This window comes from Alligator sinensis, unplaced genomic scaffold, assembly GCF_000455745.1.
Source record: "Alligator sinensis unplaced genomic scaffold, ASM45574v1 scaffold1300_1, whole genome shotgun sequence".
NCBI lineage: Eukaryota > Metazoa > Chordata > Crocodylia > Alligatoridae > Alligator > Alligator sinensis.
The window spans coordinates 252493-271808 of NW_005843162.1; the positions used below are offsets into that span (position 1 = coordinate 252493).

A 19316-nucleotide genomic window follows, 5' to 3' on the forward strand; every position below is an offset into this window, starting at 1 on the left:
CCCCCCCCCTGCCACTCTTTGGATCCTGTGCACGTGGAGCACGGCAGGAGGCATGATTGCTGGGATCACGGATCAGATCCCAGCACGCCTTTAAGTGACCATCTGTCAGCGGTCTGAGATTCGTGCACATGTCCCGTGTCAAACCAAATATATTTGTCCTAAACATCCCACCTGCAGAGACCAGGGCTTTGCTCATGTCTGAGCCCCTGTGATGACAGGGATTGGTTCGGTACGTGTTCCTCTGCTAATCCCACCGAAGGAAACGTGCTGCCAAGGAAGGTTAAAAGCCCCCCATGGTCCTTGTTGATCTGATTTAGAGGGGAAATGTTTTCTGGACCCTCACTAGGAAACATCTTTCCCGTGGGTTGAATACCTGCAAACCATATGAGCCATTGCCTCTCAGCCACCTTTCCATTAAGATGAGGAGGCTAAACACACACATAAGAAGCCTGGTTTTCCAGATCACTTTGGACTTCCCAGGGTTTCTACATCCTTCCTCAAATGCGGTCCCCAAAACTAGAGACAACATTTTACCAATGCAGTATAAAGAGATGAAAATCACTTCCCTACTGTTACATGATATACCTCTTTTTATAAGTGCGCAGAATAAGGAGGCTGGTTTTTTTTTGGGGTGGAGCTGGGGTGTTGAAGGTAATCGGGAAAGACTTTCCCCTGACCTTGCAAAGGCAATCTTTGTCCCATTCTCAGTCTCCCCAAGTCTAGTTTTACCTGGAACAAGGAAAAAAAGCATGCACTTTTTTTCCTCTATCTGGACTCATTTTTATCCAGCAGGCAGGCAGATTTCTCTGCATTGCAAGATGTCAGGAATGGATTTTGCAACGCATGGTGAAAGCGACACTTTCGACACGCACCGACAGAGACATTTCGACAAAGAGAAGCTAAATGACACCAGGCACGTTCTTTACAGCTGCAAATTATTTTATCTACGTAGCAGCCCCAGAGCAAGTAACTTCTTCCCTGCAAGTACCTTCTCTAGGAGAGGTGAGCCTTGTGAAAACTGAGCTACCTGTAATTTGTAGGGTCAACGCTAATTTAGTTACAAGCGCAGTCTAAGACGACACTCAATCCTACATGACTGATGAAATCCCTGGGGGCTCTTGTTCACGCTAAAGGGCTGAAACTCTCTAAAGTGTCCGCAAGGGAAGCTGTCTTGTAGCTGTAAGCAGGGAAAGCCCACCACTGTGCTGTTACTGCCCTGGGCTCAGGGGCCTTTTCCTTTTTTATTCCAAGATTCATAAGGGTCACTGGGAAAAGATGCATTTATTTCCCACTGACATCTACACTGGTTCTTTGCAACTAAGAAGTCTACGCCAGACTGAGAAACAAACTGTGTTTGGGAAGGCCCCAGTCCGATCGTGGGGATGCATCGCATGGTGGTGCTGCCGCACCGTGGTTGAGACCCCCCATCTAAATCATTGCAGACACAAAGGATGATCATCCTGGCCATGTCTCAGGTGTAGAAACGAGGGCAACATTTTCAGAGGACTGCTGCTTTTGTGTGTCTGATTTGGTGCACCTTCAAGTGACCTGGCTTTCAGGAAATGCTAAAAATGAGATTCCCTTCATTCTCAGCAGGTCAGATTGCTGATCCTTGCTGATGGTGATTTCCTCAGGATCCCTGCTGCTCATGTTTATAAAGCATATGAAACTAGGAGGAGTTGAAACCGCTCCGAAGAGCAGGAATATTCATCATAGACTGGAGAGCTGGGCTAGAGTTAACAGAATGACGTTCAGTGCAGACAAATATAAGGTTTTACACTTAGGGAAGGATACCCAAATGCACTGGTACTGAATGAGAGATAATTGGATGGGCAGTAGGGATGCTAAGAAAGGCAGAAAAACATGAATAAGTAAATGTGACATGGCTGCAAAACAAGTAAATGTAATTTTGGGCTGCATCAAACAGGAGTGTTATAGAGGTATAGATAGTAAGGCTGGAAAGGACCTCAGAAAACCATCAGGTCCAGCCCCCTGCACCAGGCAGGAAAGACAGCTGAGGTCAGGCAGCCCGAGCAAGGTGACCCTCCAGTCTCCTCTTGAAGATTTCCAGGGTAGGCGATTGCACCACTTCTGGAGGGAGCCTATTCCACAGCTGTGGAAAAGTTTTTCCTAATGTTGAGCCTGAAATGGTCTTCCAGGAGTTTGTGGCCATTCCTCCTAGTTTTCCCCAAGGGTGCCCTGGTGCACAGTTGCTCACCGAGCCCTTCATGTGCTCCCCTACTGCAGCTGTGAGCTGCTACCACGTCCCCTCTCAGCTGCCTCTTTTTCAGCCTGAAGAGTCCCAGTCTCTCAGCCTTTCCTCGTATGGCTTGCCATGCAAATCTCTGATCATACTCTTCTCTGGACTCTCTCAAGGTGTAAGACATGGGAAATGGTAGTGCACACAGAGCTTGAGGGCCTTCAGACAGCAACCCTCCCAGAGCTACCATGGTAAAACGTATCAAATACCAACAAAAAAGAAGACAGTTTAAGGGAAAGGGCAGCCAGAAAATTGAGGAAATTAAGATGTGGTGGGGGGAAAAAAGTTACGGTTTTTCTGAACTTGAGTGCAGACATGCAGAACTTTAATCTCCCCCCCACAAGAGCATAGCTGATGAAAATGAGCTTGAAATAGATGCAGCCGCTGAAACTACATGGAAGAACTAGGCACCGGGTGATATAATCAGTTTGTCAGTGTAATACATGTAGATAAAAATCTGACTGTTAATAATCAACGAGATTGACTTTGGAAAGCTGCAGGGGGAGATTTTTTTGCGCCACGTGGTTGCGTTATAGCTATCTGGGGGTTGTAGATGCCGTGTGGACTCCATTCAAGCAAAGTGCAAGGACCTCAGGAGGTGCCTGCTGGAGGTTAAGCCAAGGCAGACAGCAATGGAGGTGTTTGTTTCCCTAAATCTCCACCCTCTGGTGCCAGGTTCAGCGATGCCTATCATCGTACCCCTCCTTTCAAGTGACCATGGCCCTCTGTCCCCTCCATTTATTGGCCACAGGTGCAGGGAGGTCGCTAAGGCACTTTGCCTCCCATGCAGGAGAGGCTGCTAAGTCCCTGTAGTTAATTAGTCTTTGATATCACTCTCTGATGTGCTAGTCAGCGTGCAGATCTTAGGAGGAAGTGATCATGATATGATAGACTTTATTATCCGGAGAACGGGAAAGCACAGGGTCAGCAAAACTAAGGTGGAACTGATTGAAGGTGATGATAGGCATGGTGCCATGGGGAGACAGCCCGAAGGAAAAGCAGGCCCATGGAAGTTTCTAAAGGGCACAATATTGGAAGCCTAACAAGAAACTGTTCCCACACAATGGAAGAACAAGAAGAAAGGTTAAGAGACCAATGTGGTTGCACAAGGAACTTCTAGGAGGCTTCAAAGGCAAAAAAGAAAGCACACCGGCACTTGAAAGATGGGCAGGTCACCAAAGAAGCTTACTAGGGAAAAGCATGAACTTGCAGGGATAAAATCAGGAAGAAAAAGATTTAAAAAAAAAATGGGCTTTATCTGGTGAGGGAAGTTAAAGACAACAAGAAGAGGTACTACAAATACGTTGGTAAAAAAAAGGAAGCTGTGGACCCATGGTTAAATAGCCAGGGCAAACTCTTAACAGAAAATGCAAAGAAGATAGAGCTACTCAGCAGCTGCTTTGCCTCAGTTGTCACAATAAAAATAAATTAAGCTGCAGCCAGACATCTAATAAGGATTATTGGATAAGGAAGGAGACAAATTTATGGATGATATAACAAAAGAAACTGTTAGAGAACTTTTAATGGGTCTGAATGAATTCACTGGGGCCTGATGAACTTCATCCCAGGGTACTGAAGGTCCTCTGGAGGTCCCTTCCCCTCCTGCTTGTCCATGAGTCTATAATCCTGTGATTTTTCCAGGTACTGTTGTTAGGCTGAGTGGTCTGTAATTCCCCAGATCCTCCTCTTTCCCTTTCTTAAAAGTGAGCACTATATTTGACCTTTCCCAGTCACCTTATCTGCTCTCCGCAATTTCTCAAAGAGGATAGTCAATGCCTGGAGCTCTCAGAGGAAAGCTTTTTGGCCCATCATCAGCAAGGCACATGAAAGGCTAAGGTAGCTCACAAGTGGGTTGCTATTGCCTTCTAGCCCCTGGCTATCTTGGATGATTACAGGTCTGTGGCTAATTGCTTCTGTGTTATGTAGACTGTGTGCATGGAAATAACAGCAGAAGGGGAAGCCCAAAAGCTCTAGACAGTCAGGTCTCTGCTGAAATGACTCATTGAACTCCTGCCGAGCAACATTAGGCACGGAGGATCCGGTCTATATGAAGGTGATGATTTAATGAACGCCCAGGCCCAGCATGCTGAGCCTTAAAACAAGCAGATCACAAAGTGACAATCTGGTTGTACAAATGGAGCATGTAGATTGCTCTTATCCCAGTACCTTGCCTCGACTCTGGTCCTTGTTCATCCTGCTCTCCTGATATCTATTTGGCTTCTAATTTCTGGTTTATTCTTGACTATGATGCCCAGCTCCTAACCCCCAGATTACTTTGTCATGGCTCTGAGTGCTAGCTCAATCCTGGCTGAAGCCCTGGGCTCTAACCCCTGGCTTAGGTTTTTGGACACTAGACCCATCATTAACCATTGGACTCACAGCCTAATGCTTGACACGTGCTGCAGGGCCAGCATGGGGAGTGTGCACTTGCAGTGTACAAGCTGAAACCAGCACTACATGCGACAATGCAAGTCCAGGGCACATGCTGCACTCAGCATCCCAGACTGACCCCATGTGCTGCCTGCAGTTTTGGGTCTGGTCCATGCACCATTAGCACCACATGTTTTGTGCTGGCCTGGCCTGCTGTGTGTATAGTGAGCCCTGGGGCTGACGTGTGCTACATGCAGTGCACGGGCTGCACTTAACACTGTAGGCTGGTTCCTCTCTGGCCCATAGACTAGCCCAACAGCCCTCATCTGGTTTGTGGGGCTGCATGAGTTTGGCAGCCCTGGTCTAGACAAATTCACAGACGATATATCTATGGATCTATTAATAGCTGTTGAACAGAATGACTGGGTATCTCTAAGCCAATAATTTTGAATGCTGGGGAAAGTAATGAATAGGAGATGCATCATTCTAGATATACGTGGTTCAATGCAGTCCCTCTATAGCATCCACATCTGCTACTCTTGCAGACAGGATACGGGGCTAGATGGACCATTGATCTGACTCAGTATGGCCCTTCTTATACTCTTATGACCTCCTAAACTGGAGTGGCTGCCTGTCCCACTTCATGACAAAAGCAGCCTAGAAACTAGTGGCAGGGAATACTTACTCTGCCCAAAGCCCCCGACAAAAACCCACAGTCAAGTCATATTTGCAGGAAACTGTTTTATTACAGGAAGCATCAAGCAAAAAGTCACCTCAGAAACAGATGTCCAGAGCTCAGGCTGACACAGCTTTCCCCCCACATTGACCCAACAGCTGTGAATGCAAGATGGAAAGCAGGCAGCTGAACTACTGGGAGGACAGCAGAGGACGAGGACCTGGGGAACGGCAGCTGTACCACACAATGGGCACTGGGGGGCAGAGTAGACTTGCACCTTATAGACTAGGGTGGGCAATTATTTCAGCTGGCAGGACATTTATCTAGTTTTGGTGAGCTGTGGAAGGCCACACACACTAAATCTTTCAGAAGATATCACTTTAACAAATTATAGATAAAAAAAAAAAGCCAAATACTATACTAAAAGGCAAACATTTGCTATAATTTATTTTAATTTTATTAAAAAAAAAAAAAATTTTGTCCCAATTTAAGTTTCTTTCAGTAGTGCATACAGAGGCGATTGCGTAATAGCTCGAAACAAAGTCTTACTCTCGTATCATGTGCAGGGGGCAGATTTGCCCATCACCTTGGGGTGTGCTCATTTATTAGGGATACGCTTCTAGGGTCTTATCAATGTGCTGCTTGTGTTACTGATGTTTCTATGTGGAGCTGTATTTTTCCCTGCTGCAAGTCCTCACCCCCAGTGGAGCTATCTTGAGGGACTTGGTTTCAATAGGGCTGGGCTCCTCCAAACACCAAATTAGTCAAATACACACACACAGATTAACATGACACCCCTGACCCTGGCCAGGTTGATCAGCACCTACAGGCAGACACCCTCATATGCCAAGAATCAGTTAATTAAGGTAACAATAAACTGCAGTCTGACAAGCACATGGGTGAACAGAAGACCTCTGCATCCAGCTGGGTGTCCAGCTGACACCCTCGTGGGTCAGCATTCAGTTCATTAGGGCACATCTGAGCCAAACTGGGTCAATCAGCCTGCACAAGCTGATCCCCTTATGTGTTTCAAACTCAGCACATCCCAATGTTTTGCCCTAATTATCCTAGTAGTGGTAGCCTCTCAATAAGCAGACCCCACTGTATTTCTGGGCTTCACAGGGATCTTTAGCTTAGGTAAAAGAAGCGTTGCTACAGAGCAAGTGGGGAAGGGAAGTAGAAGGAAAAAAAAAAAAAATACACCCGGTTACCACCAGTTTGACTATAATAGTTATTTATTGCTAAGTGTATGAAATGTATAATGGTATTAGTAGTAATAGCCATGCAAGGAAAAAAAAACCCAAACAAAATGATTACAGTATTACCTTGGTTTAATTGAGTATTTGGGGAAACCTAGCTTAAGCTTAACTAATACAATTTAGGTTCAGAAAGCTATGCCTAGAGACACAGACACACACACACACAGACAGAGAGCTGGGATCTCACCGTTTCAAGGCACTCGGGTGATCAGTTGACAAGCAAAGTCCCCAGCGTGATGCTTAAAGGGAGATGATCCCTTTCTCTCAGCTTCGAGAGCAGCGGCGCATGGTGTCAGAGATCTCTCTCTTGAAGCATACTGTTTGCTGCTTCACAGCTTTCTTAAACCCTTAGTGCAGCTTCTTAAAGCATTCTTTTAATTGTGTAAATTAAGAAGGCCCCCAGCCATAATTGATAGGGAAAATCCTGTTATATAAATAAACAGTTTTAATGTCACTGAAAAAGGTAATTCATTTACAAGGGGTTATCTGGTTTAGAACATCTCAAGAAACTGATTAACAACCAGGAAAACAATAAAAAGTTAAGGAGTAACCAGACACCTAGGAGCCAGCTTGAAATTATTGTGAATATAGAAGATATACTGGAAGGGATACCACGTGGTTTCTTCTCAGACGGCCTAGCTATGCTTGCACTATGAAGTCAGCATCAGGGTTTTCTATTTTATCTGCTGCGATTAAGCCTCAGCTTAGCATGACTCTCAGATTTTACTGTGCTCTTAACAGATTTGAGGGGATCGATTACTTGGAGTGCTCATAAACTGTGGGGAGGATTTCCACCAGTCATCCTGGTGAAAGTATGATAGCATTTGTGGTCAGGGCTTTAACAGGCTAGACACTGTGATGACCCCTTAACCATTGTTCAAGTGGTGCCCATACCCCCTCTGACTTTCTCTCTTGCCTCAGCATTCCCTAACCCAGCAACCAAGTTTTAGTCAATAAAGTTTAAATAGGCCTCCCATAGTGGGACTGGGGAATGTACAGCCCAAGATGCCTATTAAATTTTTCTTCTACTTAGTTCTGGGTAGAAGAGGTGTGTGTGGGGCAGGAAATAGAAAAAAGTCCTTTGTAAGTCCAGCATTGACCAGTCAAGGGTACTCTCCATCAGGTCTCCGAGACTCTAGCCCCACTCTATCTCCTGGGGTCTGCCCTCTGGACTCTACCAGTGGGTGACCCACCCAGTTGTAGGAGCTGGGGTTAAGGCACCCCAACCCACCTTTTACTGGGGTGATAACTAGCCTGGCATTTCCAGGGGACTCCCGCACCACTGGGAGCCCCACCAGGCCGTCCACTCCTGGCAGGGTGCAGTTTTAGGTCACACCCAGGACCAGGAGCCTCCTTACTATCCCCTACAGCTCCTCCCTTACCTCCAGGATGTCCCAGCAGCCCTACAGCCAGGCAATGTTCCTGCCAGCCTGCCGGCAGGCAACTAATCTGTTTATATAGGCAGCCAGGGTTCTAAAATGGCCGCCACAATCAAGGACCTGCTGGCTGCTCGGCTCTGATCTTAAAGTGACAGGCACCAACAGTGTCCTGCCACAGGGGTACATACCGCCCCCATCTCCCCCGACACCCTGCAACCCCCTCCCCCCCCCACACCCCTTTCACCATTATACAAGAGTAAGACTATTTTGAGCTATTATCAAGCATTGAGATTCTGGAAATTATTGAGCACCACGGTGCCTGGCAGTGTGACTCAAAAATCTTTACTGAGCATGCAGATTCATTGATTGCAGCAGACAGAAACTGCTTCCAGGACCCAAGATATATTTTACTCTACCTTAGGGGTGTCAAACTCACTGCATGCTCCAGGCCAAATCCTGATTGTGGAGCTTCTTGTGGCAGCACCAGTGGCAGCTCCAGCCTGGGGCAGGTGGGAGCAGCGCAGGCAATGGCAGCTCCATCTCCGTGCAGTGGCAGCAGCAGCACCTCTGGCTACCCCATGCAGTGGGGCAGACCTGGCTCTGGCAGTGATGGTGACAGCTCCAGGATGGGGCAGTGGCAGAGGAGGCAGGGCTGCAGTGGTGGTGATGGGTGAACTGGCTGGAGAGCAAAAAGGGCTGTATCAGTCATCATGCACCCTCCTGCCTCCTATCTCCACATCCATCGGGGCTCAGGGGCCCTGGATTTTGTGGCAAGCCAGTCCCTCTGGGGTGACATTCCTACATCCAAGTCAATACCCCTGAAGACAGGGTGTCTCTGCCCTACAATGGATGCTTGGGGCCAGCAGTGGGTCAGAGATAAGAAAGTGGCTGGCCTGTATGATGGGCGCAAGAAGGCAGGCAGAGGGTGAGGAGATGAAAATAATCACAGGGAAGAAACCACCCAGGAGAAACCTGACCTCAGGGCATTTGGCTCCTGGACATCACATTTCCCAGTGCAGCAGAAAGCTGTTGTCTTGGACCTACCTGCTGGGTCTGATTCTCCCCTGCCTTCTCAGTGCCACAGGCACTGCTGGTTTCTATCACCTTTGCACAGGATCACAGGAAGGTAGGGCTGGAAGGGACCTCACAAGTTCAGCCTGTGCTCAAGGCCGAATCATCCCTGGCTAAACCATTCCAGCCAAGTGTCTGTCTAACCTGCTCCTGATACTTTGGAGGGATGGAGATTTTATAACTTTTCTAGGCAGCCTGCTCCAATGCCTGACCTCCCCCACAGTTGAAAAGTTCCTCATTTCCAACATACATTTCCTCTGCTGCAGTTTGAGGCAATTGCTCTTAGTTCTGTTCCCTAGCCACGTGTTCTGCTGCCCCACATCTCCTTGCCCCTTGGACATCCTCAGCACCCACCATGTTCCACATGTGTGCAGCCTGACACCTCGTCCCTCGGGGGCAGGTGTCCTTGGGCTTTGCCCGTTTTGGCCCTGGGGATGGAGTTTAGGTGGGGAATGTCCCAGAAGTAAATAAGGCCAGACACTGGCCCACTGGTTCCCAGTCCCAAACAGTGACCTGGACTAATGTCCAGGTGCCACATTGGGAGCAAATGGAGCCAGGCAGAGCTGGGGGAGCAGACTGAAGCTGTGCCTAATACACTTGAATTACATGTCATATTATGTTAGAATATAGCAAAACTATTAAGAGATCTCACACTTCAAAATGTAATGTTTATAATATTTATACTATATTTATAGACATTTTTTAAATGGGGTGCCACTAAATTCTGTGATCTTGCAGCGGGGGGGTGCCCTGAGTCTAGAAAGGTTGAGAACCACTGGGATGTGGGAAGCAGTGGGGGGTCTGGTAGGGCTCCCAGGGTCTAGGGCACATACTTCTCCTGGGGGAAAGTCCTATCCCCCCTTCCCCGCTCCTGTCCTGCTGCAATGAGGGAGCAAACGGTCCCCTCTGAAGCCAGCAGGAAATAGGTTAAGCATCAGGAAGTCCTGAGCCATGCTTTTCAGAGCACAGCATATCCATGTGCAGAGGCAACAGGGGCTCCACACCTCAGTCCTCTGCAGCTGCATAAAGAAGAGCAGCAGTGAAAAGCCTGGCTTGCCATTAAATGCAGCACTTCATTAAGATATCTCAAAAGCCATGTTTCCCTGCAGCCCTTTTTACTACGCTCCTGCAATTCTTGTTGCAGCCCCACACCTTATACATCTTACTCCGTCAGTCTTGAGGCAAGAGTTTTTGCAATATAATTTACTGGACCAACTGTATAGTTGGGAGACCATTGGATAAAGTTTTGGGAATCAAGTGCCCGTCTTCAAGTCACCTTGTCCAACAGCCCTCGCAACTTTACAGGTGGTCCAACAAACAATATGACAAAATATCTTTGCTGGAGACTTAAAACGTGGCTTTGTTCAACCGCAGGTGAGAAGCGTCATGTTGAACATTAACTCAGATGTGGAAATAACTGTCAGTGAAATGTTGGTTACGCTGTCAGGATGCTCAAGGAGGTTAGATTTTGTTGCATGATTCTGAATAAGAGATGGCCATTTAATTCTAATGGCTTGCTTATTATTTGTGTGGTTTGTCGCATTTTTATACTTAATAAATCATAGCGTAAATACAGTTATATTTGGTTTTGCTTCAGGCATGCATTGAATAATACAGCCCTAGGCCCCTAGCAGATCAGTAAAGCTTCTAGTTTCTTTTGAACTGGAGAAAAATGTTATATGCAGTGATGCATCACACTATCTCCACCCCACATTTTCAAAATCCTAGATCTGCCCATGGGGCCATGTATAGATGTCACCGTGGACAGAGAGGTGGAGATCAGATGAGTGCCTGTCCAATAGGCATGGCTGTTGGGGCATGTGTCCATGAATGGGCAGATGTGTATAAAGTGGGGGGCAGGTGCCTAATCACATATGTGGATAGGGATGTGTCTCAGGCTGGGAGCTGGGAGTGGGGTGGAAAGATGCCTACAGGAGTGTGCCCCAGTGGAAATGAATGCCGTTTTCTTGGCCCCGAGGGTCCATTCAGTGGCGGCCCAGCCTCCCTTCATTTGGTGTCAGTTGGTGGTTGGGACACTCCTGACATGGTCCCATTCCCCTGGGGCCCCCACTGTGGTCAAGGAAAGTTTTCTATCAGCATGACACACTAGGGGAAGTTTCACAACCCTGTGCTGGAGCAGCGGGCCCAGAGACAAAGGCTCCATTGTTCAGTGGTTTGTGCCAGTGACTGGGGATCTCTGGCTCATGCCCTCATCTCGTGCCCTACACTAGACGGGCTTTCTGCAGCAAGCACAATGCTATACCCCGCCGAGATCCCACACCCCCCACAGCAAGAGTTTACTCCCAGAGTAGCTGAGTCTGCCACAACTATCTGGGCTTGCGAGACCCATGGTTCATCAATCATCTGCTGTGACCTCAAGACCCTTTTCAGAGTCATGACCTTCTTGCATGAGAGCTCCCACTTGGGGTTTGAGATGCAGCGTCCTGGTTGCTGGACGTGTGTCCACACCCTGGCCGTGCTCCAGAGCCTTTTGCCCAAAGAGGCCTCCTGATCAGTCGTCCCAGGAGTGCAGACCTCTGTGTCTCGGTCCATTGGCCCAGGCGGTCGTTCCAATAAGGTCATTTTTCCATCTCATGCACCATATTCTGCGAGCAGCAAAACATGCCCTGTGAACGTGGCTGATTTAGTCTAGATTTAGACTGATGGCAGACGAGAGAATATCTTCAAATCAGTCAAAGGTTGCTGGAAAGAAGGGGGTGATAGACCGTTCTTCACGTCTGCTGGGAACTGGTTAAGAAGTAATGGGCAACAGGGGCCATGTCGGTGAGGTGTGGAGAAGAGCTTTCTAGCTGTAAGGATGGTGAAACTGGAACAGGTGACCTGGGGAGGCTGTGGACCCTCCGTCACTGAGGATTATAGGAGCTGCAGAGAAAAACTTCCTCGGGAGTGGGGCAGAGGGGTAGGATCAGTGACTTCTCAGGGTCCCATCTATTATATGGAATTACTTTCTTGTTCCAAGTCATGCTCCAAACTCCATCCCTTCCTCGGCTTCTGCACCATGAGCCCCGTACCTCTCCCCCATTCTGGGTTGGGAAACTTCCCCCTCCACCGTTATAGCGTGAGCAGGCTCCCCACAACCACAGGGACCCTGTGGGGCCCACGTCAGGATTGCCCCAACCACCAACCGATATCCAACGGGCGAGCAAAAGCTCAGGCAGGACAGAGTGGGCAATCAGGCTTCATCCACTGCCCGTGGTTGGGATTTGGGCTTTCCTGGCTAACTGGACCATGGAAAGCCTGACTGTAGCCCCTGGGCCTGTGTGTGTAGACCCTGAGTCTTGGAAGAGATGGGGCTGTTGTTGGGGGACTGGGCCCAAATATCCAGGGCTAAGGGACTCCTCGACCCACGTAGCCTGGGTTCCCAAGTAGTCTGAACAACCCTGATCTTCCACTCCAGACGAGGCCCTCGACCCAGGCTACTCGCTCAAACTAAGCATGGCCAGGGCAGGAGAAAGCTCGAGAGTCACCGGGCGAGGCAGTCCTGGACTGGAGACACACCGACAATTGCCCAGACACACACCCAGACAAAGCACGTGTTCTCCCAGACACGCATGTGCATTAACTGTATACCGGCAGACAAGGTTTTTTGGGGGAACCTGGTATCTTTTATTAGACCAACTTAAATAGTTGGAAAACAATTTTTAAGCAAGCTTTTGGGTTCAAAAACCCTAAGTTTCTTTAGATCAACAGGGCTACAACCTATACCCCTGTTAACTGTATACCCACATTCACGCAGATCTTCACTGTACACACTTGCACACAACTGTGATGGGAGTAGCATCGACTGGGGTACAGTGGGGCACAGGGCTGGGAGCCAGGATTTCTGCCCTGGTGCACTGCTCGGTTCAAGGTGACAAGGCAGCTACATGAGGAACTGGGTGTGGGGTTTGCCATGTCTCAGCCCTCCTGTTAGCAGGGCCATGCCCACTCCCCCCTTAACCCCTTTGCGTAACACAGGGTCTCTGGCCCCTCAGTGGGAGGAGTCACCATGCCCCACCTCAGACCCTGCCTGGTTTCTATATAATGGGTGCAAGGGGGACAGATTGCAGGGATTCAGCTCTCGTAGCCTGGAGTCATCTCTGACGGGCGCTCCATCCTCCGGACTTGGGTAAGTATGGGAGGCACATTGCTTAACAGACCCAGCCACAGGGAGGGATGCAGAGGCTGCCCCTGGGGAGATGAGATAAGATCCAGCCTTGACATCATAAAGTAACAACAGATTTACCCTGGGGGAGCTGAGAGCAGAACGGGGCCTAACCCCACTGCATCCAGGGGCTGGCTCATGATTTACCCCAGGGGAACTAAGAGCAGAATCCAGGTTTGACCCCTGCAGCCAGCAGCTGACGTCTCACTTTCTGAGATCTGAATTGAGCCAGGAAAATTAGAGTCAAAGCAGAGGAGACCTAGGTTCAGGGCTCGCAGGCTCTGTCCCCAACACTGGGAGGGGATTTGGATCCAGGACTCAGAGCAGAAGTGCTGGGAACTAGTAGAAAGGACAAATGTTTGCTATTTATAGGGGTTAAGGTTGTAGCCGTGTTGGTCTAAGGACATAGGCAGACAAGGTTCCTTGGGTGAATTTGATATCTTTTATTATTGGGTTCGTCTAATAAAAGATATCAAATTCACCCAAGGAACCTTGTCTGCTATCTTATAGTACACAGGTGGTTGGGCCAAGAGGCTTTCTTGGGGTCAGGGAGAGCTGGTTTTGATTCCCAGGCTCTAAAGCTCATGATAAGATCTTAGAGGCCAAACTGGGTGTATTTCAATGGGAATTGGGGATCTAGACAATCTCAGGTGCCCTGGAAAGGCCTGATCTTGATGTCCCTATGCCTCCCTCGCCCAGCACCCTGGCAGCAAGGGACCCTTTCCTTGTGCTTAAGTCATAACATCTTCCTCTCTGAACCTGGCCTTCAGAGTGCTTGTGTGAATGGGCATGTGCGTGTGCATGTGCATGGATGCATACATGTGTGCAAGCACAGGGCACAGTGGGGCTTTGCTATAAGCAGGGTCACTGGATGCAGTTAGATAGGAATGGAGGAGATGGGCTTAGGGGCAGAATTCGGCAGGGGGCAATGGGAGGGAGAGGAGCTTGGGGAAGGTGGTGCGGGAGGGTGATGGGAGGAGGCAGGGCCAGGGGCTAGCATTGTCGTAGGGAGGCACTCCCTCGCCATCCCGTGTCTCCACCTCCAGGAAGATCCTGTGAAGGACAGAGCCATGGCTGCAAGGGGTCCGCGCCCCATGGTGCTGCTGCTCTCTGCACTGCTGTGCCTCTGCCTGGTCCAGCTCGCCCAGGGTGCCACCTTCCGGCAATTTGTGTCCAGGCATGTTAACGAGCCCAAGACCGCCGCTCCTAACAACAACGCTTACTGCAATCGCTTGATGCAGCAACGGGGCATGACCCGGCCCCGCTGCAAGATTACCAACACCTTCATCCATGCCCCTATCAACCAGATCAGAGCCATCTGCACCAATGGTGGGAGACGTTTCAGCAGGCACCTCTTTGACAGCCACATGTCATTCTCCCTCACTGGTGAACCAGAGACGCGGCAGGTCTTGTAGCTATACGGGCAGATCCCAGACCCGCAGGATCCGGGTGGGCTGTGTCAACCGGCTGCCTGTGCACTTGGACAGAATCCTGTAGGGCTCAAGGGCTAGGCCATGCAGAGAGCATCCAGCTTCTTGCACAACCTGCCTTTGCTCTCATGACATGCCCTCCTGCTTTTTGCTCTTCCTAGGCTAATGCTCACTGAGTTTCCACGTGCCAGTTGCTCGGGGCCTCGGGGTGGGATCTCCCAACCTTCCCTTCATGTGCATGAGCACGAGGCATCCATCTCCCACCCCTCACCTTCTGCTTCCTGCTAGTGTCCATTATACAGTGAAGCCAACCCTTCCCCATCCCTTGTCCACTGAGCGGGTAGATGTTAACTGTGCAGCGCGGGGATTTGACCGTCTCTGATTGCACCTTGGAAAATGGAAGTCTGCTCAATTCTCCTGCTGTTCTTGCAATAAACTACTTCCCTGCAAATTCAGAACGAGCGTGTGTGTGTTTGTGCAGAGCACCTTGCAGAGAACATCACGCGATTGCTTAGCAGTATGAAGGGAATGGGATACGGGGCCTTTTCCCTGGAGCCCATGGAGGGAGGGGGTGTCTGAGCAGTCCCTGGGGGGAGAGGCCCTGCCTTGGAGGCTACTGCAGGTGCAGTGATGCAGTGACATAGGAGGGTATGAACATAAGTAGGGGTGGGTGTGGGGATATGCAGATGTGCACAGTGGAGCCGGATGGCAGTCTGTGTGCATCTGTTGGGAGTGGGTACACATGAGCAGCCACGTGTCTGCCCACACTGATCTAGGACCTTTGTGAATGGATATCCCAGCTAGTCCTCTTCCCTGAATAAGTCCAGCCAGACATAACCGTCCTAGCACAAGACTTAGCACTTGTGGCCTAACCCTTCAGTCAAAGACGAGCCCGAGCCCAAGCCCAACCCAGGAAAACGAGCAAGGCGTGAGGGCTCCTTTTGCACTGGGGCAGGCCCTGCTCTCCTGCTGCTGTCAGCCGGCAGCGGGGACTTTCCTGAAATGGTTCAAGTCCCCTAAAAGCCCCTGTGGTTTGGGGGGGCGTGGGGACAGGAGGGAGGAGGCTGCTCTCAGCATAACAGCAGGAAACTCCTCACACAGGAGAAAGTTTCTCTGCCTAGAGCCGTGGTTATTGGCACGGTTATCTCCACTGCACACTAGTGTGGGGAGTACCCGACCGGAGCCAGGGCTCTGACCCAGGGTCCTAGATATGTGCCCCCACACTGGTTGTATCCCAGCACCTTTTGTTCCCAGGTGGTCCAGTTTCCAGCAGATTATAGCCTTCCTCTTTGCAGCACCCTTTGCAATATTTGAAGATTGGTATCAGTCTGTCAGGTCATTTTGCAACCTTTGGATAAATAATTAATGGGGAACATGGACTGTTGATGCAATTCAGCAACTTGCAAAACCCTGTTTAGAGGAGGAAAACAGGACATCATTAAGTAACACTGAGAATATGTTGAAGGGAGAAAATGCAGATAAAAATACAGTGGCATATACAGGAGGGTTGAATACGTGCTCTCTCATAGCTAAAAGGCAGGGAGACTTTCTGCTCTCAAAAGGGCTTTATTGCAACAACTGACACACACAAAGATGCCGACAACTTCCCGTTGATGCCGTCATGCAGCCCTCAGCAAGGGAATGACCCCTTCCTAACACAGTATGAAAAATGCCAAGTAAAACAGGTATTTTCAAGAAAAGCCCTTCTACAGAAACCTGTGTCTCCTCCACAGGAGGCAGGTAGATTGGCATCTCGCTGATGAACCAAAGTCGACTTGTATAGAGAGCACGACAGGCCAAGGCTCAGCTAAACAGTTCTCCTCAAGCCTCATTGAACTTATAAATGCTGGAGATGGTTTGTTTCTTGAAACCCTTAGTCAAGGGGGGTCAAGAACAACATGCTGAGCAGAAGGAAGTGGTTTAGATGGCAGTTTAAGACAAAAGAAAGCCAGGAATAGCTAAAGAAGAGGGGGGTACAGGGTCAATATTTGCAGCTAGCAGCGTTAGTGTTACACGTTAGCCTTCCTCTCGTGCAGATACGGGACCGTTGCTTGTTTGAATCATTATTATTTATTGCCCCCCCTCCTTCGTCCCCCACAAAAAGTAGGGGTTTGTTATACTGCAGCCTGGAAGGTAAAACTTTCTCACAATTTATACACTGGGGAAAAATGGGCTAACTTTACCCTGGACTAGACCTGGTGATGTTTCTGGAGACAGCTCAGAGAAGCCCTGGAGCATCATGCAGTCACCCAAGGCTCAGCTCTGAGCCCAGGCATTTTCCTGTTCACTGATCAGGAAGCTCTGTGATAGCATCCCAAGGGGCCGAGAGTTGCATGTTTGCAGCAGAAGAATGAGAGGACAATATGAGATGCACCAGCTCCAGCACCAAGCACAGAGGTGACAGGCCCTCCCCGCTCCCATGTTTATCCATCCAAGGGATCCCCTGGCCCATTTGGCCCCCGTGTTGCCCTGGCAGATTGTTTCCAGATGGTGCAGGGTGATGGAGAAATTGGGTAATGTTGGTAGATGCTAGTAGCTCAAGCCTAGGGCTTGAGCTTTTTAAGCTCACTCTCAATCCAGGGAATGAAACTGGAGACTTTTGCAAACACTTGAGGGAAGGTCCTTCTTCGGGGTCCGTAGGAGAGGATGCCGTGGGCTGTCCCGTTGCACACCAGTGCTCCCTCAGAATCAACCTGTGAAATAAAGCCAGATGTGAGATGAGTCTCATTGCATCCTTCTGTGGCAGAGATGGGATTCGCCGCCCCTCTCTGCACCAGGATGCGTTTCAATATCACACCCAACAAGGCTGACACAGTCCGGGGTCATCCTGCAGTCTGGGCCAGCACCCACAACTTGGGGTCAATGTCCCTTACTTCATGAGCCAAGGAACACACTTACTCTGAAAGCTGATTTCTTGCTGGAGGAGTCCCCGGCACACATCTGCACCCGGGCAGCATACGTGTAGAAAGCCTTCTCGCAGACTCGATCACGCCGCACCGGCAGGTCCACCTCCAGCAGCACATTCAAGGACTTCCAGTTCCACAGGCTTCTGCCTTCCCAGCCAGACACACGGCACACGGTTCCCGGTTGCACTGCTTCCCCTTTTGCAGGCAGGCCAATAAGTTGCCCTTGGTCATTCAGCTTGGCTTTTTGAATCAGCTGCCATGGAGAAAAAACCCCACAGGATAAAGACTCATCCCGCAGAACAAGGAAGGAGCCTGAGCTCCTGCGGGGTGGGATTATGTGACGGGGCCAGACCCTGCAGCAGCGTGAGTCACTGGGGACAGGCTAATATAACGAGGGAAGTACCTGCAGCAGCATGATGTCATTGTGTTTAGTTTTCCTCCTGTATTTCGGGTGGACAATCTGGTGACGCACGTCAATCTTCTGTGAGTTTGCTTCTGGTTTCCGAACGTTGTGAGCTCCCAGCACCACAGATATTTTGTTTAAATCCCTGTGTGGAAATCTCAGGATACTGTAGCTGTCCAGGCATTGCAAACAGGATGTCTAGAGCATTTCTCTGTGGCTCTTACACTCTCTGACCCCTTTTGGGTGCTGTGGTCCAGATCCCAATGCAGTTCTTAGACACACAAGCGGGCTTAAGCAGCTGAGTGTGATCTTATTCCACCTTGCTCAGAGCCACTGTCACTGGTGGACCAGGGCTCCCATCTCCTATGATCCGTTCAGTAGATCCTGGGAAGGGAATGCAATAGGGGGTCTTTTCCCTGGAGGGCCAGTGGCTCTGGTCTGGCTCCAAGGTGGGCATATTGGCCAGCTCAGGGGGGGGGAAGTGAGACACAGGGCCCAGGGGGGGGTCTAGGAGTGGGAACGATAGCACGGCACACGATCATATATAATGCAACATGTATTGCTTATCCGGTTAAAGAGAAACTAGATGCTTTAGTAAGATGCATTGTGGTATTCAGTTTATGATGAAAGCAAACCAAATATCACTTTTGGAATATCCACGAAATTGCTAGATTATAAAGAAACTTTAAAAAGCAGAACAAACTAGGGAAAAATAGGAAACAGTCAAAAGATATTGTGTCATTAGTCACTATGCCTGGAGAAGGGTGATTGCACCTGAAATCTTGCCTAGAACTTTTTCCCAAGTACTCAGTTGCCCGTCTAAAAGATATCACATCTACTCAAAAACCATGCCTGCCTATGTGCTTAGATCAACACAGTTACAACCAAAAGTCTACAGTCACTGTATACTCACAATCATGCAGATCGTCACAGATATACTGTACACACTTGCACACAACTGTGATGGGAGTAGCATCGACTGGGGTACAGTGGGGCACAGGGCTGGGAGCCAGGATTCCTGCCCTGGTGCACTGCTCGGTTCAAGGTGACAAGGCAGCTACATGAGGAACTGGGAGTGTGGGGTTCAACTTCTCGCCTAGTGCACGGTCCCTGGTCCCTCAGTGGGAGGAGCCACCATGCCCCACCTCGGACCCTGCCTGGTCTCTATATATTGGGTGCAGGGGGGACAGATTGCAGGGATTCAGCTCTGATGGGCGCTCCAACCTCCAGACTTGGGTAAGTATGGAAGGCACATCGCTTAACAGACCCAGGAGGAGATGGGCTTAGGGGCAGAATTAGGCAGGGGGCAATGGGAGGGAGAGGAGCTTGGGGAAGGTGGTGCGGGAGGGTGATGGGAGGAGGCAGGGCCAGGGGCTAGCATTGTCGTAGGGGAAGGA

General features: G+C 49.6%; 2 protein-coding genes across 2 annotated transcripts in view; one reads left to right on the forward strand and one right to left on the reverse strand.

Annotated features, from left to right (window-relative positions):
• Window positions 1-14274: 14274 nt before the first annotated feature.
• Window positions 14275-14595, forward strand: LOC112548404 (ribonuclease-like). Its single transcript, XM_025194107.1, has one exon. The coding sequence runs from the start codon at window positions 14275-14277 to the stop codon at window positions 14593-14595; it is 321 nt and encodes a 106-aa protein (XP_025049892.1).
• A 1571-nt stretch (window positions 14596-16166) lies between these two features.
• Window positions 16167-19316, reverse strand: part of LOC102374953 (cathepsin G-like) — a 3244-nt gene continuing 94 nt past the window's right edge. Inside the window, exons 2-4 of the mRNA XM_025194108.1 lie at window positions 17920-18064; window positions 17509-17769; window positions 16167-17303 (exon numbers count right to left, since the gene is read on the reverse strand). Coding sequence (XP_025049893.1) covers window positions 17154-17303; window positions 17509-17769; window positions 17920-18064 — 556 coding nt within the window. The 3' untranslated portion in view covers window positions 16167-17153. The remainder of the gene's footprint in view (window positions 17304-17508; window positions 17770-17919; window positions 18065-19316) is intronic.

Excerpts from the sequence above, each read along its gene's own strand:
- LOC112548404 (XM_025194107.1), top strand. The coding sequence starts at position 14,275 with ATGGTGCTGCTGCTCTCTGCACTGCTGTGCCTCTGCCTGGTCCAGCTC.